Genomic DNA, 27570 nt, shown 5'->3' with positions numbered 1-27570 from the left:
AGGCTGAAGGGGCTTCCTGGCAGGCAGAGGGATGGTGGCAAGAGGCGTGAGAGGGGTGATCTGGTGCTGCAAAGCACCAGATCTGGTTCTGAAACAGCTAGCTGTAAAGTTCATGGACTGCTACTGTTGGTCCATGGGAAACCCAGCAATGTAAAGGAAGTGACCAAAGGTCCACCAGCAAGTTCAATAGAAGCATCGGTCCAATGCCAATGACCAGGGGAAGAAATGCTGTACATCTATCTTGATGGGGAAGGACAGCCACTGGAATTCCGCTTTTCTGTAGAGAGGGAGTTGAAACCACCCAAAGGTGACAGGCGAAGCAGAAACATGAAGGGCAGACCGTGATGGGCGAAGGAAGGGCAGTAGGAAAGCTTTGTCTTGGACTCTATTAATCAGGCTCTTCAGATCGTGCCATGTCACATCATGTTTTTTTGGGGGGCACTGTAGCTGTGCCATCTTGTGGGCATTGTCAGAGGGCAGGGGTCCAAATGGATTTCTAGGGATTCCTGTGAAAGAAACACATACAAATCTGCTTCCCATGGTTAGCAAGGCGTCTGGTTCTAATTTTTATGGATACTAAAAGAGGTTTAATGCAGTTAGTGTGTTAGCCAACTGCATATTGGGGGGATGTATCCCCCCTTTTTTCTCTATTAAATTGGGCCTAGGTGTTTGGTGGACCTTCTCAACGATAGTTTGTCTTTGGGGGTTGTAAGGGATGTCTGTGGTATGGGTGATGTTATAAAGGGGAAAATTCTTTAAATTGTTGGCTGACAAAGGCAGGCCTATAGTGGCAAAACGAAATACACCAATTAAGTGTAGAAAAATATGTGAATGCTGTTGTTAATTTACATTAAGTTGTATATGGAGGGACTTCTTATATAATTTAATATCTTACTGTATGAGCAGATGCTTCTTCATGTGAAGGCCTGACATAGCTGTAAACATTTATTTGTGAAGAAAAAGCTTGTAACAAATTAGAAGTTTGCTATAATTGATAACTGGATGATTAGAATTGGTTTAAATACCTTTATAACCAAATTTTCTTAAAGTATATTGATTTTTAACTAATTTTTGCTTTGAACTTTAAACCAACTCAGGTTACTTAGAGGGTTAACACACATTAGTGACAATGTTTCCTAGAACATTTACAATGCGAGATTGATGCCAGATTTGTTGTGGATTAATTTCCACAAGATCAGTTCACAGGGCATTTTGGGGGCCCTTCAAAAATGTTCTGTATATAGAATTTGTATTTTAATTTTGGAGATAATGAATTGTCTTGTTAAATATTTAGACTTTTACCTTAAATACTCAGTTACTTTAGCAAATTAATTTTACCTTTATAAGAATCGTGTTGAAAACTTCATTTAACTTTGCCTGGTAAGAATGTAGCTTCAAAATTACACTTTTAACCTTAGAGTTAATGTTTACCAAACTTCAAACACACACACAAACATGTAGTCTTTAATACACAGAGGAAAAGAACTTTTGTTCCAAAGACATATCATTTCAAACACAAATTTAAATCTGTACTGTCTTAGTTGAACCATTTTTACTCACACAGTTTTCAAGACTAATAGTTTCATATTTATACCAAGACTTAAAAAAAATAAAAAATTTTAGAAATGTTTCTGGACGTCTCCAAAAACCATGGATGCACCTGGTGTTTCCATATAAGGTCAATTAAGTTTCAGAGTACTCTGAGCTAAATGAATCCTACAAAAAATTCAGTCATTCTATTCATTCAATTACAAAACACACTGGAAGCAGAGGGGTCAGACAGCAAGCTTAAGATATTCCAAGTGAATGAGGGGGGAGGGAGAAGTGGTAGGGAGGTTTTGTTTCTTGGACTCTGTAAATCAGGTTTTACTGGTTCTACCATGTCGCATTATGGGTTTTGGTGTGCACCTAATCCTCTTGTAGTGTTTCTTGTTCTTCAGGGATAGCTGTGCCATCTTGTGGACATTGCTGAACATTGTGGGAAGGAAGCTAGACAGGTTTTGAATAATCCTGTGAAAACACACATACAAAACCCCTTCCCATGGTCAATAGATGGGTCAGGTCCTTTCCAAATTTTTCGAGGGGGAGTCTTTCCATTTGACCTTAATAGCTGGGAGGGTGATGATATTTGCCGGTGAAGAATAATAGGAGGTTGGTTTGAATTTTTGTAAATATTAAAGAGGATTAATGTAGTTAAGGCTTTTGTCAGTTGGATAGTAGGGGTGGGGTATATTGCCCCTTTTTCTTTATTTAATTGAGCCTTAAGGGTTTGATGGGCTCTCTCGAGAATCCCTTCTACTGAGGATTATAGGGAATGCTTGTAGTGTGATTAATGTTCCAGAGGGAACAAAAGCCTTTAAATTGTTTGCTGGTAAAAGCAGGTCTATTGTCTGTTTTAAGTTGAAGATGAATATCCATTACAACGAAATAGGAGAGCACACTGGCTTATAAGCTTTTTTGAGCTTTCTCCCATCTGAACTGTAGCCCACATAAACTTAGAGAAAGTATCAATTGAGACAAACACATATTTTTGTTTGCCAAACTGAGCTAAGGGGGTGACATCAATTTGCCAAAGAGCATTGGCTTTTAAGCCTCAGGCATGAACCCGAAGAGTTTGAACAGCAGATGTCTTAATTAGACCTTCACAGGAGGAGCACGTATCAAAAATATGTTTCAACTGTGCCAGAGGAATATCAGTAAATCAAGCTTGAAGGCCTTTAAGATTAACATGGGTTAGGGAATGGAAGTCAGCAGGATTAGAGAATGAAGTTAGGAGAATTCCTGTGGAGGCGAGGTGGTCAGCTGCAGCATTCCCTTTGGACAGAGGACCAGGAAGAGGGCTGTGAGAACGAAGGTGTTGAACATACAGTGGTTGGGTTCCAGAACAGAGCATAGAGGCAATTTGAATTAAGAGAGGGGAAAGTGGATTGTCATCAAGTCTCACATAAGAACGACCAAGTCATGGAAGTAAGTTAACAGTATACACACTGTCAGAAAAAAAGGTTGAAGGCTTCTGGTACAACTTTTAATGCAAGGAAAACAGCATAAAGTTCTTTGAGCTTAGGGGAATTATCAGGAAGCTCAGTAAAGAGAGATGTGGGATATTGCTTGTCTAGATAATATATAAAGGCAGCAGCTCCCTTTTTTCCACCATCAGTGAAGATTGTAGGAGCAGAAGGGATGGGATCTCAAGAGAAAAGTTTAGGTACTAGTAGAGGCAAAAGAAGTAATGGAGCTGTCACTTTATTAGAAGGAAAATGATTATCTAATTGACCTGGAAAACCCATTAAACTTATGGCAAAACGAGAATAGTGGCGTATGAGCCACTCTGTATCTATGAAAGAAAAGGGAAGAATGATTGAATCTGGTTCCCTTCCTAAGACCTGAATTGATCTTTTTCTTTCTTAGAGAATCATAAATGCTAAGGCATCAATCTCGGTAAGGAGTCTTGAAGCTCCCTCTACTGGTGTATGAAGCCATTCAAGAATGCCGTGCTTCTGCAACAGTGCCCCCACTACTTTGGGGGTAGAGTTAAAGATTAGAAGATTTATCGGAGAGGAGTGGGAGAATCTAAAGAAGTACATGTCCTGGAGAGCCTGGTTAACCCTTTCCAGAGCCAAGGGTGTTTCAGCGGATAATATATGCTTTGAGGAGGGCTGTTTGTTTCCTTTTAACAGATCAAACAGTGGTTGGAGGCACCTAATAGGGAGATAAAGATATTGCCTAAGCCAATTTAAATTTCTAAGAAAACTTTGTAAAGAAGCAAGAAATTAGAAGGAAAAGTTACACAAGGTTTTAAGGGACAGATCTACGTAATGGAAATCTCTGAGACTAAGAAAGATATTGGAGGAATTAGCTGTACCTTCTCAGGAGCTGCATTAAGGTCCCTTTTCTTTAAGTCAGGGATAAGAAAATCATGCAGGGTGGAGAGATCTGTATCTAATTCTCTAGTAAGCGAAATGACCATCTCCCTTAACTCTTGGACCTCATACTCAAGGTCCCTTAGCCTTTTGTGAGGGTGCCTTATATATTCCCTTAAAGCTGTGACCTTGGTCAAGAGGATCCAAGGTGTGGCCCCAATAAAAATGTCCCAGATATATAAAAACTGTACAGAGAAAAAAGAGTAGAGGATTTGAGAAAAATCTTCATAAGGATGAAGATTGCCCATGGCGGAGGGGTCTCAGAAAAATAAGAAGGAAAAAAAGAATCACAGTGCCTTTGTAAAACACGAGGCTGCAGAGAGCCAAGTGGCATATACTTATCTGGGGTGCCTTCGTAGGTCTGGCCCTACGTGTGTGAAGCTAAGTGTGTGAAGCTAAGGGGTGTGTCCCTGTTCAGGCACCAGATACTGGGCTAGCCTGAGAGTGTTTCTTCCTGGGCACGTGTTCTCTGGGTTGGAGAGAACTCGATTGGAGCCAACCTGGGCTGCTGCTTACTCAGCAACATGGGAGAGGAACCAGGAACTGTTTGCTGAGTGGGAATGCAGTGCAATGCTTTTACTGATCAGAGAAAAATGCCTTTATATCTTCTGAAGCAGAAATAGCAGGTCGGAAAAGGAAATGGGTAGGAGAGATTGTGGAGAGTAGAAAAGAGCTCGAAAGTAGCAAGCTTCCATCTAACCAGTGGGGATTAAAACAATACCCTGCAGGCAGGGCGGGTCTTAGGCAAAACAATGATTATGTAAATAGACCACAGCAGAGAAAATGCAGAGGACCTGGCATAATGACCAACATTCCTTCCTTCATCTTTCCTTTTTTTTTTTTTTGCCTCCAGGTTATCACTGGGGCTTGGCACTGGCACTACAAATGCAATGCTCCTAGCTTCCATTTTTTCCATTTTATTGGACAGGATAGAGAGAAATCAAGTGAGGAAGGGGAGATAGGGAGAGAGAAAGATACCTGCAGATCTGCTTTGCCTCTTGTGAAGCATCCCCCTTTCAGGTGAAGAGCTGGGGGCTTGAACCAGGATCCTTGCATGGGTCCTTGCATTTAGTACCATGTGCTCTTAATTTGGTGCACCATTGTCTGTCTTCTGCCCCCACTTTTTTATAGAGATAAACTGAGAGGAGAGGAAGTGACAGAGAGGGACATCTACAGCTTCACGACTTATGCAGGTGGGGACTGGGAACTTGAACCTGGATCCTGGTGCATGGTAATATGTGTGCTCTAATAGGTGTGACATGATGGGCCCCTTGACCTTGTTTCTTAGCTTTAATGTACTTCCATAACCTCCCAGAACCTGAAAGGCATTTCAGTGATTGGCCTTTTTCTTCCTTTCCTTTAGCCTTGGTGGGTTTTTTTTTTTTTTTTTTTTGTAGTCTTTACACTCTCTAGCTACTGGATCTTCACTCCTGGACATAGAGATGTAATTCAGAAACAACAACAGAAATTCAAGTGGGGAAATAAGTTCAGCTGTCATGCACAGGACTTGTGTCACTGAATCTCCTGGTTCAATCCCTGGTATTGCAAGTCCTGGTGTGGCACTGTTGACTATGCATTCTCTCTCTCTCTTCTCATATGATACACATAAGAGCAGTGTTTGGTGAAGAATAAGAAGAGTAGGTTGTGGGAGTCAGGCAGTAGAGCAGTGGGTTAAGCACACGTGGCTCTGTGGCATGAAGTGCAAGGACTGGCATAAGCATCCTGGCTCAATCCCCCCAGCTCCTCACCTGCAAAGGAGTCACTTTACAGGTGGTGAAGCAGGTCTGCAAGTGTCTTCTTTCTCTCCCTGTCTCTGTCTTCCCCTCCTCTCTCCATTTTCTCTGACCTATCTAACAGTGACATCAATAATAACAATAACAACAACAACAACAATAAAAGACAGCAAAGGCAACAAAATAAATAAATAAATAAAAGAAGAGTAGGTTGTGGTATTTGATGGAAGGGAATGGTATGCTTCTTGACAGAATTTCCAGCAACAGACAAATATGTTGAGTTTCTTGGAGATATTGATGGATGGAGTCTGGTTCTGCTGTATTCTTTCACCCCAACTCCCAACAAAGGAGCAAAATCTGGGAACCTGAATGTCAGTCAGTATGTGTTTACCCATATTTAGATGTCTGAAGTGATCTCACTGTAAGACATGCTAAAAAATAAAAATAAAAAAGACATGTTTAATTGATACTAAGCCTGAAAAATAGTGATATACTTGATATACACTTGTCTACAACAGTATGCTTCTTTTAAAAAATTTATTAGTGATTTAGTAATGATTACCAAAATAGTAAAATAACAGGGATACAATTCCACACAGTTCCCACCACCAGATTTCCTTATCCCATCCCCTTCATTGGAAGCTTCCCTATTCTTTATCCCTCTGGGAGTATGGACCAAAATTCTTTATGGGGTGCACAAGGCAGGAGTTTTGGCTTCTGTAATTGCTTTTCCACAGGACATGAGCATTAGCATGTGGATGAATGTCTCCAGCCTGTTTCTATATTTCCCTATTGGGGTAGAGCTCTGGAGAGGTGAGGTTTTACGACACATTGGTGAGTTGGTCTGCCCACGGAGTTCAGGATGGCATCATGGTAGCACGTGGAACTTGGTGGCTGAAAAGTGGGTAGATATAAAGTAGGACAAATTTTTTAATAACTCTAAGGAACTCAAAGGTAGGAACAGAGCAGATAGAATGAGGGGGTATTTGTGTGGGAAGAAGATGGGAAGTCTGTTTTATCTATTCTAAGTATGTTCCAAGGGCCCCATGACTGTAGCAATTTTTGTCAGCCTGATAGCTAACATGAAGGTGGACTAAAAGTTTTATTTGGGAAGATAGTGTCAGGGTTGAGAATAGGATTAGAAATATGGATCAGGGGAGAGAGTAGCTCTCCAATATAAGGAATGTATATACATACCATTAAGTGTTATACACTGAAACACATGTTTTTATTATTCTTATTTATTTATTTATTTTTATTAATTATTTTTTTTACCAGAGCACTGTTCAGCTCTGGCTTATGGTGGTATGGGGGATTGAACGTGGCACTTGAAAGCTTCGGGCATGAGAGTCCGTTTGGGTAACCATTATGCTATCTATCCTCTGTCCACAAACACATGTTCTCTTATCGAGGTTACTGAACAGTGAAATAAAAAGTACTTCTGTTGACTAAGGGTTATGCAAATAAGCTTATGACTCAGCAAAAGTCCATTATGATTATTGTTTATTTTATTTTGGCAGAGCACACTCATCTTTAAATATTGCACCTTAATTGGCTTGATTGGTTTGCTACTAGGTCTGAATGAACTCATCTTTCTCACTTCTTCTTGAATAGAGCTTGAAAAAATTATGTTAAGCGAGATAAGTCAGAAAGAGAAGGATACATATGGATGATTTTACTCATGGGCAGAAGTGGAGAAACAAGAACAAAAAGGGGAAACACAAAGTAGAACTTGGGATGTACTTGGTATATTGCACCAAAGTAAAGGACTCTGGGAAGGGGCTAGGAAGGGGGCTGTTCAGGTCCATGATGATGGAGAATCTAGGATGGAGGTGAGAATATTTGCAGAAAATTGGTAAATTTTACACATGTACCAACAACTGTATCTACTGTAATTCACCAATCCACCCCAATAAAAGAGATTTTTAAAATGCAGAGGCTGTTTAAATGCACTTAATTATACGAAGACATACAAGTACAGTTACACAAGTTTGAAGCAGATATAGAAGCATCTTAAGATATTTTGTTAATTGCACTCAGTTTCTAAAGAAGTTAACACATGTAAATTAAAGTTGAATTAAGATTACATTCAAAAATTAAGCTAAGCAAAAAAAAGTTCAACAGGAGCTTCTTAAATACATGTTTCTTTTTCTTTTCTTTTTTTTTTTTTAAGAACAATTGTGATATATAATCCTGTTAAAGTTTTCCTCCTTTGGCACAATTTGCCTGTGCTCAGTTTATTAAAATAAAATATTTCCCTTGATTCCTGTACCCAGGCCCCAGTTACTGAGATGCTGTGATCAAGGCCTGTTATTAGGACTAAATTGAAGATGGTAGTGTTTAAGTAAGTAAAGAGGTAAAAGACACAAATTTTCATAGTAAACACATAAAACTGAGGGAATCAAAACATGTGATCTTTCTTCCACTCATCAAATACAAAGTATTCAAACAGTCTCTAACACTTTATCAAAACTGTGGTGGGTTAGAATTGAGGTGGGTTGGGGCACAGAACTTTGATGGTGCATATGATGTGGAACTAAACCCCTGTAATCATATAGTCCCATAAGCCATTATTCAATTACTTATAAAGTCATATTAAGCTAAAAATAGATTTGATAAGATACCAAGCACATCGTACTCTCATTTTTCCATTAACCACCCTGGCCAAGTCATCTTGAGTTTTATTTGCTTCTAATTTAATGAAAAAAAAATCTTCAGGGAATGGGTTCTCATATGTCTTCAGCATTGACACTCCAGAAATATTCAGGTATGCCAATGGCACCAAAAAGGAAGAGCTTTGACTTTGCTTCTGATTTCTCCAGACACAGGAAGTCACACAATTCCAAGTTGATGATCAGTTTCAAGTTTCATAGTAAGCCTCCGCCCAGAGGGCTCCGGATTTCTTCAAGGCCCTGTGGAATGAGGAATTAAAATGTTCAGCAGGTGAAACCATTATGTGAAAGCTATGTTCTCGAGAGATGTGTTTCTTTCCTGTTATTCTCTTTGTATTCCAAAACATTACCTTCTCCAGTCTTAGAAAAAAAAATCTCTAGTCTCTATAAGATAATGCATACACCTGTATATACCCTCACCTTATGTTCACCTAACATGCTATTGTTATAGACTCTGATGATAGAGCAATCAGTAGAGTTACGTCCTAAGTCCTGTCCACCTGGATCCTCTTGGTATATCTGGGGAAACAAACACTGAATAGCTTATTATGCAGAGTGCTGTTTAATTACGTTTGTAACAAATGTCACAAATGAACAGAACAAGGGGATGTGACAGATTTATTCCTGAGGGCTTGGGCTGAAGAAAAAGCACTGGAGATGATCCTTGGAGAGTGACTGGAAGCTGATATGTTGATATGAGGGGGGAGTTGTTGGCTTGGGAGAACATTCCAGGCAGAAGAAAAGGTGGCACAGGAAATGAAGTGGCAAGGGGACAAGGAGTTTATACAGCGACAGAAGGGAGATAAGATATTTGCAAGGCAAAAAGGAAGATGGTGGAGGTTGAGTCCACTATGGCGACATAATCAGAGAGCAGGTCATAATGTAGTTTGGCCTTATTGGTGTCATTCAAGCTTATGGGTGTGTATAGGTTCTTCCCAATATTCAGGGAAAGAGGAACCTACTAAAAACAGACACTAGAGATTAACTGACCAGCATACTCTTCCCTAGGAAATGGTGTATCTTCAGTTGATGTAGTCTACATGATTCTTGAGCTACCATCCCTGATATCAGTGTACAGGGCTCCAGTTTCCCTTGCCTAATTCAAAAACCAATTTTAGTCCTGCTGAACTCTGCAGACACCCAAGTTTGCACACTGGGTCTAGTGATTTGAGAGTCTCTCCTACCATTTCTGATTCTCAAGCATGTAGAGTTTCTATGGAAGGGAAGAGAAACATTTGACACACACAGCCCTGGTTTTCAGCAGCCTGAAATGTAGTTGGATAGCAAAGTATTTTCATGAAGTACCTAGAAAACAGATTCATGGTAAAAATCATTCATATTGTTGCTGCTGTGTGATGTTATTCCAAGTAGAGTCTCATGTCCAAGCCTGGCATACAAATGAATGATCCTCAAGCTAATGGAGACTCTGAGGATGAGCATCAGTGATGGTAAATGGGTGTCAGGAAATTGTGAAGATGTGGTTGAGCTTGGCAGGGCTTGACATTAGGAGTGCGTCTATCCTGTTAGTTTCTCTCTCTACTGAACAGTTGAGCAAGGAGGGACAGGAGTAACCCTAAAGGTGTGTCTCCTCCTATCCAGACTCCCTGCCTCACAAAGCACCCCACATTCCTGGTATTATGGTCATTAGATAAAAAGAAAGTTGCAGATATCAGGCATTAAACCAGCTCCCCCTGCTCCACTCTGCATTCCTGATACTATGGTCTATTTACATAATCATTGTTTACCTGAAAGATTCCCACCCATTCTATTCCTTTGATCTATCTTCTTTGTACCTTCAGACGCTCCCTGCCTGCAGGGTAACATTAATCCCACCAGTTAAAACCCTTGCAACAGTTGCTAAGGAAGTTTCTACCTTCCCAGCCCACTTTTGCCTTTCTCCACTCCCTTTCCTTAGCCATTTCCATTTCTGTCTTGCCATTTCTGGTTATATCCTATAAAAGTATTTCCTCTCTGATCAATAAAGACATTGCAGTACCACTCCACTACGAGTTCAAGACTCTCTCTCCTGCATCACTAAATGAATATCAGCCCAGTCTGGCTCCAGTAGAGTTCTCTCCAACACAGAGAGCATGCACCCAGGAAGAGGCACCCCCAACTAGCCTGGCAAATGGGGACTTTGCATCAAGGGGGACCATGTATTACCTGGCAATATCTCCAAACGCCTTCAACAAGGGCTTATTCACATACTGCAGTCCATGCTTGGCACAGAGTGACTTCACCAGAGGTGCTACTTTGTGATAATTGTGTCGTGGCATAGTAGGGAACAGACTAGGGAAAGAGAAATGGGAGACATAAACGTTAAGATGTCAAAAAGGAACCCAAAGAAGTTCCCATGCTCTGTTTCTAACTTTCTTTTATTAGTGCTTTATTTATTTACTGGAAAAGGACAGAGAGAAATTGAGAGACAGACAGACAGACAGACAGATAGATAGATAGATAGATAGATAGGGAGGGAGAGAGAGGAAGATAGATAGATAGATAGATAGATAGATAGATAGATAGATAGATAGATAGATAGAAACTTGATAAGCTTCCCCCTGCAAGTAGGTGACCAGGGGTTTGAGCCCAGATCCAGATCCTTGGGCATTGTAAGATATGTGGTCAACCATGTGCACCAACACCATCGTATCCTTTTTTTTTTTTTCCCTGTTACTACATATAATCCTATTAGCAATGCTGACTCAGCCTTGCCCTTGCACAACAGAAGTTGCAAGAAGTTAAAAATCTTTCCCAATACTCTATTTTCTTATCCTTAGCAGCCTTGTGGTCAGACGGTGAATGTCTTGGAAGTGACAAAAGAATACATAATAACCTTGTTGAATGTGTTTCCTTGTCCATGTCCAATGCAAATATAGATCCCCCCACCAGTTTGTTCTATTTTTATTTACTTATTTTTAAACTACAGCACTGATCAAGTCTGTGGTGCAGGGGCTGAAACTCAGACCTTGGAGTCTCAGCCTTGATATCATCATGCTATCTTAGGGAACTATACCATTTTGAATTAGCTGCAAAGTTGGAGATAGTCACCCTCTTCCCCAATAATTTTTGTTTCTAGGTTAGTATCCAAAAACTTCTAGCCAGGGCATGTGAAGGAAAAGTACTGGAATAAGATAAAAAACTGAAGAGAAGTGTTTTTTTTTTAAATTTTTTTAAGTAAGGTTTCAAATAACAGCTTGATGGCTTCCATGACTTTTAACTTCCTTTGATAAAACACGAGAAATAATTCATTTCTGTTTTGCTGAAATTGTGAAGCATTGACATGGGAGAAATCATGAAAATAAAATAACATAGAAGTGAATTATCTGTTTTTCTAACCATGATAAATGTAACTGTGACAAGGAGTGCATGAAAAGTCTTTATCCTGACTGTCCGTAAGAGACTGGCTTTCCAAGTAGTTTCACTTTTCTTATCATTAAGGCATGATCACCCAACTGACCCACTGGTAAATCATCTACATATTACTGACAATTGCAGTAGGGACTAGCTTTCATTGTTGATTACTTTATAACTTTATCTAAAGATAAAGATATAGATAGGGTTATTAATTAGTTTGCAGTTATTCTCCCACACAATTCAACTACCAGTGTCTGAATGTTTGCCTGGGAGATTGCCAAAAAAATGAAGAGAAAAACAATCACCAGTTTCTAAGTTCATATTAGTCTATAAACAATAACTGGTACTTTTCAATCATTCTACTCAATTTCTACTCAAAAATTTCCACATTTGTTTCCCTGCCTCTCTCTTTTTCTTTCTTTCATTCTCTCCCTTCCTTCCTTCCTTCCTTCCTTCCTTCCTTCCTTCCTTCCTTCCTTCCTTTCTTTCTCTCTCTCTTTCTTTCTTTCATTCTCTCTCCTTTCTTCCTTCCTTCCTTCCTTCCTTCCTTCCTTCCTTCCTTCCTTCCTTCATTCTATTTCCTTTCCCTTCTTTCCCTTGATACCATGATACCAACAGGAAGATAGTAGCTTTTTGAGAATTCTGGTTCATTCCCCCCTCCATGAGAACCTAAGCATAGATCTCTCCTCTGGTCTGTTTAGGAGAGGGGGTATTGTTATGGGAAGCTTAAGCCCCTATTCTCACATGCATCACTACTTTTATCACTTACTGGTGCTCAATCTGGAAGTTCAGGTGCCCAGTGAACCAGTCATTGAAAAAAGACTGTTCAGCATTGCAGGTGGCTATGACCTGTGAAAAGTAAGTTTCTATTAGATATAAGTTAAGGGTCAAACAAATGCTTAATTATTTATTTGTACTTTGCGCTTATTTTTACCCACCTCCAACCAGAATTTTCATTCATATAGATATATAAAGTGATAGTAAGAGCAAGAGACAGGCACATTAGGGCTCCCCCTGGTATAACTTTCACATGGTGCTGGTTCAGACACCTGGCAAGGAATACACTTTATACATCCTAACCACTGACCTATATCTCTTTTTGGCTTATCTCCTTTAATATGATTCCATTAATCTCCATCCAAGATGAGGTGAAAATGGTGAAGTCATCATTCTTAATATCTGAGTAGTATTCTGTTGCGCATATATACCACAACTTTCTTTTGCTACTCATCTGTAGTTGGACACCTAGGTTGCTTCCAGGTCTTCATTATTACAAATTGTGCTGCTATGAACATAGTTATACACAGAACTCTTTGGATGGATGTGCTTTCTTCCTTAGCATCTATCTCCAGGAGGGCAATTTCTGGGCTATAGAATATATCCATTTCCCCACACTGCTCTCCATTGGGGTTGGACCAATTTACATTCCCACCAAAAAATATAAGAGTTCCTTTGCTCCCACAACTTTTCTAACACAACCTTTTTAAAAAATACATTTTTAATAAATAAAAAACACATAAAAATACATTTTTAACTCAATCAGATATCTTATTGGAAAAAGGAAAAATGTTTCATCAATCTTGTCAAATAATTATAGAAATTCTTCTTTGATATTAAACCACAACAAACTACCTGACAACAGGTAGTTTGGTGTTTTTTTTTTTTTCCTCCCAGAGCATTGCTCAAATCTTCTGTATGATGATATGGCAGAATGTATTTGTGACCTCAGAGTCTCAGGCATAAAAGACTGTTTGTGTAACTATTAAGCTCTTTCCCCTGCCCTCCAATACAACATTTGGTTTCTTTTGTAATCTAATGGATTTTGTGCATCTAAAAAGAATTATCTTGAAAGAGTCCCCAATTTTCTCCAGATTGTCAAGATTAAGAAGAACCCTTAAAAGTGTTTCTTAAACTTTAATTCTAATTGGTGTAGTTGCCATTTGGAATGTTAATTTTTATGGTTGTTTTGTGTCATTGTTCTCAAAGTGTGCTTAATTGGTGGGTTCCTTCTTGTCTACCAGAAAAAATAGGTCAAACAATTTTCATGATATTTCTAGGCTACATTATGCCTTTTTCATTCTTTTATGCTGGTACAGTGAAAATTTCCCCCCCCAAGTCTACAAAATATGACCTTTACTCCAATGTTTACATGCACTTGCTTTATACTGTTATTTTTATAAGTTTTAATTTCCAATTCAACAGAAATTAATAGTTATAATATCCAAATGATAGACCTTTTGAGGTTCTTAATAACTTAAAACCTTTTTTATTTTATTATTAATTTTTTAGATAGAGAAGTAGAGGGAGACTGTGAAAGAGACCATAGCACCAAACTTTTCTTCAATGGGGCCCAGCTTGAACCTGGGTTATGCACTGGTCAAACTCAGTAACTTTGAATGATGTAATAATGTAAAGTGGTTCTGTGCCAAAAGGCTTAATAAGCATTGTTCTGTGGATGATCCACTGAGTTTGGGAATCACCTTGGAGAAAGAAACAAGAAGACAATTGGATTCTCCAGTTAATCATGTCATGACCATTGGCTTGGAAGGTAGTTGTATTCTTCACTGATCAAACTCAATTGACAGTTTACAATATTCTTGGAGATCATGTTCTGTTCCCTCTATTCATATAATGAAATGGATTCCATCATATATCTTGATATAAAATTAAATCTTTAGCTCTAGAGGCTATAGATTCCCTTGAAAAGTTGTGCCATGGAGGTTAAGAGTGTGTGTGTGAGGGTGGCTAGCATAGTTACAGAAGGAAAAAATATTAATTCTTTGTCACAGATACTTAAATCTACTCTTGTAGTAAGCACAGAAGCAACCACAATATGTAAATGAATGAACATAACTATAGTTCAATAAAATCTTATTTACTAAAAACAGTGAACTGGATTGGTGCTTGAACTCTAAAGTTTACTAAAATTCAGTTTAATGCAAAGTCTCCAATATCAGACTATCAAAGTAAACAACCTGCTTCTACCATTTGCTAGTTGTGGGTTCCTGCAAGTTGTTCCATTGCTTCCTGACTCAATGCTGTTATTTGTAAAATGGAATGATCCTAGCACCTACTTCCTGGAGTTCTATATCAAGCAATTGGCAGGACCCTTAGCCAACATTTCCCAAGTAGGAATATTCTAATTTGAGGTAACCTGAGTCTAAGCCATATGGTTTGAAAGATCCTCTCTCAGGAACCCTATTATTACCTGAGTGCTGAACCAGTGTTCGTTTTTCTCTTCATTCATTTCCATTGGAATATGGCTCATCTGGGTGATGTATGCCAGCCAGGGACTTTCGAGAAGCCTTATGGGAATTAAAAGAAGAAGCATTGTTTCCTTGGGCTGCTTCACTTTCAGTCAGTTGCACATCCCATAGAAAAGTTGGCTCAGTATTGGAGATGATGGAATTGACACAAAGGTTCCCATATCATCAGTTACTGTTTATTTGTTTGTTATGTTTTCAGTTTGGGAACTCTGTATATCTAGAGGTGATCCTCCAGCCTTTCAGTCCCAGCACCTGTTTTGCTGTCATATGTATGAGAGCAGATAGCTAGGGAACATATAGGTTAAAGAAAATACTTGACAGCCTGGGCTTTGCCATGGCATACAGTTGAGTTCAAGTTCTGGCTTGGCACCTGCCACTGGCTTGCTTCTTTTATAACCTCAAGGAAATGTCTGAATCTCTAGAAGTTTCAGTTTCCCTAACAGAAAAATGAAGATGGCAGTGTCTACATGACAAGTTTGTGCCAGGATTTTATCAAGTAAGTCAATGTGTACAGAGTCTTTAGCAGTAGTGACCACCATCTTTATTACTATGTAGGATTTAGAATAATAATGTGCAAAAATGAGGGAGGAAGAAATAAACTGGGAAGTTACAGAGGGCTGTTTGGTTTAGGGGATATTTCTAATCATAAAATCACTGAATTCATCTTCCATTATCTTTGGAAAGGATTGTTATATCCAATTGGACTATAATGGGATCTAATATACAAGAGTTGGCAATCAAACCACTGAATAAAAGGGACATCTGTGCAATTTTAACCCCCAAGAAGCTCTTTCTGATTTCTTTTTTGACTCATCAAATCATTGATTTCACAGATCAAGATGCAGAGAGAGATAGAGAGACATGTCAATGGCCATACCACCCTGAACACACCCGATTATCTGAGATAGAGAGAGACCATAACACTGAAGCTTCCTCCAGTGTCGTAATACTCAAATATAGCACTGAGAGACTCATACTTGGGTCATTCATGGCAAGGCAGGTGTCCAGCCAAGAGAGATATTTCTAAAACCACCCCCTTGACCCAAGGAACTCATTTATCAAGTTGTCCCCATCCACAATATGTCAAAAGCATCAGCTATAGAGAAGGAGGTATGGTGCTATTATCTTCTGCTAATCTTGAAAAGGTTAGATGAGGAAACTAAGAGGATCATCTTGACTATGAGAATAAGAATCTATTCTTGCTTTCTTACTTGACCAGAAGTATGAGCAACATGGTTCCAAAGATCCCATAGAAAGGTCCAAATGTGATCAAGTTCCGAATGTAAAAGCTGGCGACCCAGGCAATATCCTGCAGAGAGAAGTGTTTAAATGTTAGGTGTCCTATATATAGATGATTTCCCATCCCTGTCATCAGATTAGGATACTTCCATATGCTTGTTCAGTCTGATGTCCGCTATTTAACATTACCCTCTCTAGAAAGCACAAAGAATTTTTATTGCCTGGTGTCTCTCTGACCCAGTCTCTGAAAATGAATCAGATTACTTACCACCCAACACCAGTGGAGGTACATAAAGTATATGCTACTCATGTTGAAATACACAGGCACGAAGAAAGGAACTGCAACTGAAAAAGAAGCACAATGCAAAGGTGGTGATTTGATGAGTGAAATGGAGCTTCAGTGAAATGGAGCACATCAGAGGGAATCTAGCCTCTCAGCATGCATTCCTGAGATGGCATGCAGGTGATGGACCCACATCTACCTTCCAAGAGCCACTGGATATTGTGAGGCTCTGAGACTGAATCAGAAATCAAGCTCAAGTTCCTTAAAAGAGATGGAGGTTTGAATCATGGGGACAGAGGCCTTGGAAGATTATTTGCTGTGAGATTTTAAATTCTCTCAAAGATTCCACAAAATTAGGTCTGAGATTTGTGACAATATACTGAATTGGCAGAGAAAAGAAGCAAAATTTCTTTCCTAGGGTAAACAAAACGAAATGAAACAAAACAAAACAGAACAAAACACTCAGGGGCTCTGTGGATATCAAGAGCAGAGTTTCACTCATATCTCAGAGTTGAGAAATAAACTTCATTACACCACTTGTAGTGAGAGAAAGAAGGGAGATGAAGTGGTGGATACACATCGTCCATCTTACAATGAGGCTCTGCTGAATGTCTCTGCATGGGATCTCTCTCATGGGTCTCTCTGTTCCTCTACTTACTGAGTATATGTGCATTGAGGATATCTAACAGTTATATCAAGTATAAACATCTTAAGGGTACAGGTAACCACCTCGAAGCACAAATAATTGTCTCTTTCCTAGTATGTAGAACATTTTATATCGGATTTGTTACCTACAATTCTAGTAATTAGATTAGATTCTATGTTTACTCTGTAACTCCTGACCTTACCCTGAGTATGTAACCATAATTCAGGGATATCACATAAAGCCTTTGTTAGCGTGAAGGACCTTTTGACTCATTTTTCTGTTTACCTTGATAACAGCTAAACATCCCCTAAAGATTACAGACAGAACTACAGAGAAAACAAAGAATTTATGACATGTATGGTAGAAATAACAGGCATTATAATTCAGGAGATCTATCAAGAAATCAGGGATTCTTCAACACCAGGGTTATTCAACTATTTCTCCTCAAGACTATGATTCTGCTTACTACACAAAGGAGGCCCAGGGAAGTTCTTTGAACCTTCCCCTCTATTTTAAATACATTTTTCTTTTTTTTATTTATTTTATTTTATTTTTATTTTTGTTGTATTTATTTATTTAGTCCCTTTTGTTGCCCTTATTGTTTCGTTGTTGTAGTTATTATTTTTGTTGTTACTGATGTCATTGTTGTTGGATAGGACAGAGAGAAATGGAGAGAGGAGGGGAAACAGAGAGGGGGAGAGAAAGACAGACACCTGAAGACCTGCTTCACCGCCTGTGAAGCGACTCCCCTGCAGGTGGGGAGCCGGGGCTCGAACCGGGATCCTTACGCCGGTCCCTGCGCTTTGTGCCACATGCGCTTAACCTGCTGCACTACCGCCCGACTCCCCACATTTTTCTTTTTAAAAATGTTCACTAAAGTATCTTTGGCATGTAAGAATTTATTGCTTGTTTGAGTCTAAATTTTACTACAGGCATTTGACCTTCCTTTTATTAGAATACTCACATTAGAAAAATTGTCTTTGAGATATAGATTCTACAACCCAGAAAATTCTCTCTCAAGAAACTAGGAGTCATCCTCTTGAAAGGTAAGGAAGGAGAGGACCCAACTCCTATCCCTTTGGAAGGAGAAGCTCCTAATAACTGTAAATATCAGTGAGCCAACAAATGTGACCTAGTCATTTGGAACAGCTTCCCCTCCTTGGGTGTCTTTGCCTTAAGCACAGACTACTTTTAAAACATTTCTTACTGCTTTAGCATAAAATCTGTCTTGCCACCTTTTGCAAATAACTGATTCTCTTTCTATGTAACAACATTAGAATGATTCATTTGTATCCCAAATGATCATCTGACATTGGAAGGTAAAGGAAGTTAGCATTGGAACAGTACTGGTGTGCTGTGTAGGTACCCTTCCTTCCTTCCTTCCTTCCTTCCTTCCTTCCTTCCTTCCTTCCTTCCTTCCTTCTTTCCTTCCTTCCTTCATACCTTCAACCTTCCTTCCTTCTATCCTTGCCCTCCTCCCTCCCTCCCTTCCATCCTTCCTTCCATCCTTCCTTCCTTCCTTCCCCAATCTATTCCTCCATTCCTAATTTTCTTTCTTTCTTTCTTTCTTTCTTTCTTTCTTTCTTTCTTTCTTTCTTTCTTTCTTTCTTTCTCCTTGCTCACTTCTTCTCTTCCCCTTTTTCTTCCTCACAAACTTAGGGTTCAAGACAACACTACATATGGGCAAACAAATTCAGGAAAGAAGCTTCAACCACTTTTCCTATGTAGGCACACATCTGTTGGGGTGAGAAATCAGCTACCTATCTTTCACAAGTGGACTCTAATGTACTCATTTATTTTTATGTTTATCCATGAAGGGAATCTGTTGATTCACAGAGGATGGACCACAGAATTATAGCAGTGAAAGAAGCAGCCATGTTAGTTGACACACCACTTCAATAAACAGGGCCAATGTCATCTTGGTTAGGCATGTTATAAATGACCACTGGTGGCTAATATTTAGGAAAATATGGTACAAATAAATAAATAAATAAATAAATAAATAAATAAATAAATATGGTGCAATAAAGGTTTTAGCCTTAGCACCTGTGGCCTTTTTGGGCCAGGTAATTGTTGCTAAGAGATGTCCTGTGCATTGTGGGAGTTTAAAGACTCTTCTTAGTTTCTAGTCCTTGGATCCTGATGCCATCTAAAACCTCTGTTGTGATAATCTAAATTTTTTTAGACATTGCCAATTACCCCACTGGTGGCCACATTACTTTTGGTTGGTAAACACTGTTGAGTAGAAGTGTTTAGTTTATTTCCCAAGTGAATACACATGGTTTAGATGAGCATATTTTGGAGTTCAATATAACTTTTCTTACTTCAGATTTTTACATTCATAGCTATAATAGTCTAAATATGAACTTAACTAAATTTTAATTGACAGATGACTAAATAAAACTGTGGGCTACATACTCAATGGACTACTACTCATATATTAAAAAAGTTATCTGCCTTTTGGGATAAAATATTGGAAATTCAAGGTAATTATATTAAGTGAGATAAGAAAAGAAGTGAAAGACAAGTATTACCAGATAGTTACACTCATATGTGGAATAGAAATTATTAAAGTAGTCTTGCAAAAAAAGTAATAATAGTAAAACTAACTCTATATCTGGGCAAACCATGGTGATTATTAGATGGGATGAAGGGGGGCACAAGAAGAGGGGAGTATGTTATGATGTGTGAACACCCAGGGTTAAGCACTTGGTCTCTCTCTGTCTCTCTGTCTCTGTCTCTTCATCTCTCTCTCCTCTCTGTATCATTTATAGAAGATAATGAAAACATATGATAACCAGTAGCAGTGGTTTCATGAAGGTACCAAACTCCACCAATAAACTCGGTGGCAATAACTAAGTACACAAGTAAAAATAAATAAAACCAGAGATGTCTGTTTAATGTAAAGACACTGAAACTTTAGTGGTGTAGTAACAAGTTTTACTCACATATATATATATATATATATATATATATATATATATATATATATATATATATGAAACTACACCCCTAAGATTTTATATTATCAGTTGGGGAGATAACATAATGTTTATGCAAAAAGTCTTTCATGCCTGAGGCCCTGAGGTCTCAAGCCCAATTCTCTCTGCAACATCATAAGCTAGAGCTGAAATTACTTTGGTTAAAGTTAACTATATATAATTGTAAACCTAGGTTAAATCAATTAAAAATAATGGATGGAATAAATAATAGAATCCTACTTGGTGAGCATCAGTTTTTTAATTTTAATTAAGAGCAAAGTATTTTTTGTTTGTCATTGTTTTTCTTGGCATCTGCTACCATATTCTCCCTTTCCAATCTGGCCCCATGGATATCTTCAGTCTTTGTTCCCCAAAAACCTTTTTCCTCGGTATGTCAGTCACAGAAACAGCTGACTTCCTTCTACAAAGAAATGCTCTAGGTCCCTCAATAGAAATATTTAAAAGAAAATGTTCTAGGTAACTTTTATTCCTGAACTCTATCTCAGTTTTGTTGTCATACTTTCACTACTTCAGCACTTTTTTTCTCTTTTTATTATACAAAAATTCCTCTGTTATTTTCTTCTTTAAAGTGTTTAGTCTTTTCAGGATGAGAGTCCTGGATGCAAGACCAGGTGAGTGTTTCCTGCCATCCATTGTTAATGAACTGTCTCCTTTCTTGTCCAGTACCCATAGTCAAAAGATGCTGGGTCTAATTTCTATTTGATTTTCCACTTTCCTGGTCTGATTTTTACCTCAGTAAGTAAAAAATAAGGTCTCCTCCTTTCCTGAATAATAATGCATTCTGTGTGAGATGATTCTACTCACAACTCAGACGTGGCACTTCAAGGAAATAGGATAGATGGTAAGAAGAGTGATGCCAAGGTGACTCACCCATGCAGAAATACAAGTGCTGCTTTTCATAGTTGATGTACTTGATTTTCTTCTTGCCAAACTGAATGGAGAGACCACAAAACTTAAATAGGAGACAATGCCTCAAGGACAACTCTATATTTTGTCTAAGATCACTATGGATAGAGGCATCAGTTTTTTTTTTTTGCCTCCAGAGTTATCACAGGGACTCAGTGCCTGCACTATGGATCCATTGCTCCTGGAAGCCATTTTCCCCCATTATTGTTGCCCCTGTTGTGGTGGTTATTATTGTGACTGGATGGGAGAGAAAGAATTCAAGAGAGGAGGGGAAGACAGAGAGAGGGAGAGAAAGATAGACACCTGCAGACGTGCTTCACTGCTTGTGAAGTGACACCTCCCTGACAGGGAGCTGGGGACTGGAAACAGGATCCTTAAGCTGGTCCTTATGCATTGCACCATGTGCTCTTAACCCACAGTGCTACTGCCCAACCCCCAAGAGGCATCAAATTCTAATCATTGATTCATTTGCTGCCAAATTTGAGGTATCAAAGGGACAGAACTGAGATGGTAAAAAAATAATTCTGGTATCTTTTTGCTTCAATTAAATCTGGAAAAAGAAAACCTTGTAAAGAGCTCATTTGAATCGTGCGCTTACTTTCTCATGCTTATGACACAGGTTCAAGCCTGTCACCTTCCCCACTGCACTGGTGAATGTTTTGGTGCTGTGGGCTGTGGTCTCTCTCTCTCTCTTTCTCCGTGTGTGTGTGTGTGTGTGTGTGTGAGAGAGAGAGAGAGAGAGAGAGAGAGAGTGTGTTTGAGAGAATTGATTTAGAGCAGCGAAATCCTGGCAATTGGGAAAAAGTGTAGGAAAACCTTCCATACTTCCTTATGGATGGATTAGCCCATTTATGATGTTGATTTAACTAACTATTGTTATATTCCCATGAAATCCCCATTTTGTGTAGTGGTGATTGAATAGGGTAACTTCTGATCCCTTTCTCTGTCTTTCATTTAACTATGGTGTTCTATATGGCATTTAGAGTATATCTTGAATCTTAGTCTTTACCCACAGTAATTCATTCAGCAGATATTTATTGAGGGAACCTGTGATGAAAGACACAAGCATGGCTCCTCCCATCTGCGTCATCCTTTCTCCTCTTTGTTTTCATTAGTGATCTCCTGCTGCTATTTTTTCTATTTCTAAGTTATGATGAGATTATATATCATTTCACTACTGGGGATTTGATTCATTTTCCACTGTTCCCTTGATGAATTTAGTCTTTGATTCATGCACAAAGATATTGGATATCCTGATTTGAAGCATAGAAAAGATTGCTTTTACTCCAGGAACTAGATAATACTGAAAAAATGTTAAATCTCTAATAAAAATTACTCCCATGGTATTTTTCCCATGTTAACTTAGTTGTAATATTACGGCTTGTATTTGACTTACTTTCCCCCATTCTGTTGTACTTTCTTTCTATATGTAAACTTCTCATATTAAGACGGTCCTTCTTTCTCTCATTGTTAAGGATATCAAGAAATATCTTGATAATAGAATATTAAAAACCATTTAAAATTAACCTTAAAAACTCATTTATATTTAAGTAGTAGGAAACATGGAAAAGGAAGTGGATGGAAAGTGATGGTAGGTGGAAAACCCAAGTGAAGCCTTGGTGCGGATCAGTAATCCTGAGGAGGAATCTGTATCTTCTAGAATATTCTAGGGCCTGACACCAACAAGCTGCAATAGTGCTTCTTAACAATCTTAAGAAAGTGGTAAAGATACAGGCAGTAAAATAGGATGAAAGGGGAACTTCAGAGATTATAATAACTATTGACATTTTATATGAAAAAACTGATCATTGACTTTAGATAATTTTAAGTGTAAGCTTTGAGCTATTACATAGACCCGTCAGGCTCATAAGTATATCCAGAGAGCAGCAGCTGTAACACTTGGAGAGGTGGCCTCCAGCTCTTGTTAAAGATGGTATGATTTTCATTTTTATGTTGTAGCTGAAAATATAAAGCAAATGAATGAACAAAAGAAATACGAAATCCTAGACTGCAAGAACAAAACTGTGAGAGGAGGGAATAAGTTGGACAACACATAATCAACTGCATGGTTTTGGATGGAAACGAGAATTCAGATGCCAAACAGAAAGGATGTGTTTTGACATAATGCTGTATCATATATGCATTGAATATTGCTTTTGGGAAGGCACTTGAGAAGCAGGTGAAGCTGCTTCATGAACTAGAATGTGAAAAATCTCTATTGATCATGGGGAAAAAATTAAGAAAATCAAAACGTCAGAGTATTGATGGTTAGTATTATTCACAGAAATTGACAGGCATCAGAGACTCAACTTGCTTGCAAGTCATTGTAAAAGGCACTTAAAGCTGAAGCTAAAAAACAAACAAACAAACAAAAAACAACTGATTGGGGCCAGATGGTGGTGTACTTGGTTAAGCATTATAATACATTGTCCTGCATTAGAACCAAGGTTCAAGCCTCTGTTCCCCACCAGCAGGGGGGAAGCTTCATGAATAGTCAAGAAGGCCTGCAGTTATCTATCTATATCTTTCTCCTTCTCTATCTCTCTTTCCCCTCTCAATTTCTCTCTGTCCTAGCTAATAAAAAAAGAAAAGAAGGGAAGAAAAGAAAAAAGAAAAGAAAAAAAACAGGCCACCAGGAGCAGTGGATTAGTAGTACTGATATGAAGCTTCAGCGATAACTCTGATGCCAATAACAATGAATAAATAAAACAATCAATGAGGAATTCTGGAGTTAACTTTTTTCTCCTTTTTCAGATGTGAAGGAATCCATACTAGAAGTGTGACCTTTTAGTGTCTCTCATGACATTGAACTGTGTGGTTATTGAATGAATGAACCAACATAAACATGAGTAGAAAAATAACAGCAGTCTATTCTAACAAGTGATAATTCACTAGGTTGACTACACATTCAGGTTTTTGTGATTCTGTGATAATTGAATATAGAGATTAGTCTTCCCTGAGTGACTGTCTTCATAACCTTGTTGAGCACTGGACACTCACCTCTCACCTTAGTCATCTGTTTTTTATCATCTAATATTAGCTTGCGTTGTCTCAGAGACAGTGAAGGTCACTGGGCTTGGATCCACCTATCAGCAAGACTGTTTTTTTTTTCTTAAGAGATTTTATTTATTTTATTAATGAGAAAGATTGGAGGAGAGAGAGAAAGAGCCAGACATTACTCTGGTACATGTGCTGCTGGGGATAGAACTCAGGACCTCATGCTTGAAAGTCCAGTTCCTTAGCCACTGCGCCACCTCCCAGACCACAGCAAGCCTGTTTAATCTCATTTATATATGATCCTTCTGATACTTAGTATGGGTTGTTATATTTCTACTGGAGGTGTTTGTACCCTTGCAGATTAGAGTCACGTGACTCATATCTATCTCCCTATATTGTTTTCCCAACACTAACTTCTGTTATTTCAGTTCTATCTCCTGTACTTTAAAACATGGGAGATACTTTCAGAATATTCTGGAAGCTAGAATTCCCTAGTTGGTCTTTCTGAAACAAGGCTATTGATATTTCAAGAGCTATTTCTAGGGGCCAGAAAAACATACCTTGACTGCATGTGTTTTCCCAAGTAGAAAAAGTGCACCAGCATCAACGTCTGGATCTTTGGGGTAGATGTTTGTTTTCACATGGTGTTGGAAATGCCGGTGGTTCCACCAATCTATAGATAGGCCCTGAGGAGAGAGAGTTCATAAGATGTAGGATTTCTTTCCAACCATGTCCTTCTCTATCAGAGTTTTCTGCATGCACCTCCAAGGTCAATACAAGATATTTGAGCTGCTCAAAAATGCCTCAGCAGGCAGCTCACAGGCAATTCATCAGACAGAGACTCAGAACTTACAGATTCTAAGTTACCTGATTCAGAAACTAAATTCAGGTTAAAGTCCTTGATAGTGAAAATCATAAAAACCCATCAAAAGTGAAATGATTCTCCAACCTTCTGAATTCTGATCCTCATTAAGGAAAAAAAAATGAAGCTAGAGCATCCCCCCCCCCCCCCCGGTTTTACGAATGAAGAAATCACAGTTCTAAGACTTTAGTTGACTTCAAGGATACAACTTTAATGAATGTTTTGAATATATGGGAGTGGTCTGTTAAGGAAGCTAGACTCAGATCATTGCATATACTGGCTTCACTGTTCTCACAGAAAAATAGTGAGGACAAGTAAGTGCACTTTAATTGTGGACAAATCATGGGGGTGCGTGTGTCATTTTGAATTAGAGTTTTCATACATTTTGGAAGCATACCCAGAGGTGATGTGAAAACACACACACACACACACACACACACACACACACACACACACACACACCTCCAAGACAATACTATTCAGCTATAAAAAATTTTAAACTGGGAGTTGGACAGTAGTGCAGTGGGTTAAGCGCAGGTGGCACCAAGCACAAGGACTGGTGTAAGGATCCTGGTTGGAGCCCCCGGCTCCCCACCTGCAGGGGAGTCACTTCACAGGCAGTGAACCAGGTCTACAGGTGTCTATCTTTTGCTCCCCCTTCTGTCTTCCCCTTCTCTCTCCATTTCTCTCTGTCCTATCCACAACAACGACATCAATAATAACTACAACAATAAAACAACAAGGGCAACAAAAGGGGATAAATAAATAGTGAAGAAAACCTTTTAAACTATAAGAATAAACTACAGGTTTCTAGAAGGAGAGGGAGAAGCAGGAGCACAGAAGAAGTAATTCATATAAAAGGTCGGTTGTGGGTTGATGTGTGGAAACTAGAATTCTGGGAAGGTCACACTGGGAAGAAGGGTGCCAGTCACATCACTGACAGGTTGAGCTTCAGGTTGGTGTCCTGGCATCGCCTGAGAGGTGCTATGGCAGCAGAGGAATCTTTAGTACTGCGATTTCTCTCCCTCTCTGTCTCTTTATCTAAACAAAAAAGGGAGTATGGAGCTGAGATTGTGCACGCATAAAGCCTGGAAACTACAAGAAATAAGAAGAAGAAAAACTAATTATGGTGGTAAACATAAACCCAATATACACATACACCCATATCATCTATATCTATCTCTAATATATATCACTTATATCTATATACAATCAGTACATATAGAGGTACTGATTTATAAATAAGTACTCTGAAAAAGTAGCAAGATGTTGCAAAGCAATCTTACTTCAATTAAAATAAAATTTTAAGGTAGAGCTATGTAAAAAAAAATAATTACAAATACATTGTCTCTGACTAACACAAAATTAGTTAATGCCAAGCCTGAATCATCTCTGATCTCGGTGTTTTTGAGTTTAGCTCTCTGAATTCAACTTTGGAAGTTTTAATGGAGTAAAAAAAAAAAAAAGAAATATATCATCTAGTCTTACATGCTAGGTATCTAAATACTGCTGTCACTTTGGGCAAATTATCTAGCTTCTTTGAAGTTCAGTTGCATTTCAGTAAATATAGTGTAAGGTCCTTAGTCTCTGTGGGTCATTTGGGAAGACATGAGCTGCTTTATATAATATGTTGGCACACTGAGATATTCAACTTCTACTCCTTTTCCCTACCATGTTTGGTGTATTTAGTTATGAGAAAGACAGAGAGAGAGAACTGAAGGATCACTTTGGCTGACTCAACCCCCCACCCAATTAAATCCTGAGACCAACATGCTAATCCTCTTCTACTGAATGTACCCATCTAGCCAATAATTATCTGTGAAAATAAAAAATAAGTAAGAGAGGTTCTGACTTAGCATGGGTCAGGGAGCAGATGTTGATAGTTCATGAATGTGACTAGAGTAATTACGAGTCTTATCTAAAGCAACTGGCTCCATCTTGTCCCCTCCTTCTCTCTCTTTAGAGCCACTGAACTCTGGAGATACTAAAGTGGATCCATGGGAAGTAAGGCACATCAGCTCAGCAGCTTCTTTGCTTTCTTTTTTGCCTCCAGGGTTATCACTGGAGCTTGTTCCCTGAAGTACGAATCCACTGCTCCTGGAGGCTATTTTTTCCAGTTTTGTTGCTCTTGTTGTTGTTGGATAGGACAAACAGAAGTCAAGAGAGGAGGGGAAGACAGAGAGAGGGAGAGAAAGACAGACATCTTCAGACCTGCATCACTGCTTGTGAAGCCACCCCCTGCAGGTAGGGAGCTGGGGGCTCAAACGGGGATCCTTGAGCAGGTCATTAGATATTGTAAACTAGATAGCCAGTAGAGAAGTATATACTTTTGTTTTCATTATTATTATTTTGTTTGCCTGCAGTGTTATTGCTAGGGCTCGGTGCCTGTGCCATAAAATCCACTGCTCCTGGAGGCATTTTTCCCCCCTTCTGTTGCCCTTGTTGTTGTGGTTATTATTATTGTTGTTATTGATGTTGTTGTTAGGACAGGGAGAAATGGAGAGAGGTGGGGTAGACATAGACAGTGAGAGAAAGATAGACACCTGCAGACCTGCTTCAGAGCTTGTGAAGTGACTACCCTGCAGGGGGGAGCCGGGGGCTGGAACCTGGATACCTAGGCCAGTCCTTGTGCTTTGCTCCATGTGAACTTAACCCACTGCAGTACCACCCAGCCCCAGGTGAACAGTATC

General features: G+C 38.9%; 1 protein-coding gene across 1 annotated transcript in view; it reads right to left on the bottom strand.

Annotated features, from left to right (window-relative positions):
• Positions 1 to 6048: 6048 nt before the first annotated feature.
• LOC103110390 (fatty acid desaturase 2-like protein FADS2B) overlaps positions 6049 to 27570 on the bottom strand; it is a 36649-nt gene continuing 15127 nt past the window's right edge. The window contains exons 5-12 of the mRNA XM_007519562.2: positions 24579 to 24704; positions 20986 to 21046; positions 16453 to 16529; positions 16157 to 16254; positions 14888 to 14984; positions 12449 to 12528; positions 10489 to 10614; positions 6049 to 8565 (exon numbers count right to left, since the gene is read on the bottom strand). Coding sequence (XP_007519624.2) covers positions 8514 to 8565; positions 10489 to 10614; positions 12449 to 12528; positions 14888 to 14984; positions 16157 to 16254; positions 16453 to 16529; positions 20986 to 21046; positions 24579 to 24704 — 717 coding nt within the window. The 3' untranslated portion in view covers positions 6049 to 8513. The remainder of the gene's footprint in view (positions 8566 to 10488; positions 10615 to 12448; positions 12529 to 14887; positions 14985 to 16156; positions 16255 to 16452; positions 16530 to 20985; positions 21047 to 24578; positions 24705 to 27570) is intronic.

This window comes from Erinaceus europaeus, chromosome 17 (genome assembly GCF_950295315.1).
Source record: "Erinaceus europaeus chromosome 17, mEriEur2.1, whole genome shotgun sequence".
NCBI classification, from domain to species: Eukaryota; Metazoa; Chordata; class Mammalia; order Eulipotyphla; family Erinaceidae; genus Erinaceus; species Erinaceus europaeus.
This window is presented reverse-complemented; position numbering and strand designations above follow the sequence as displayed.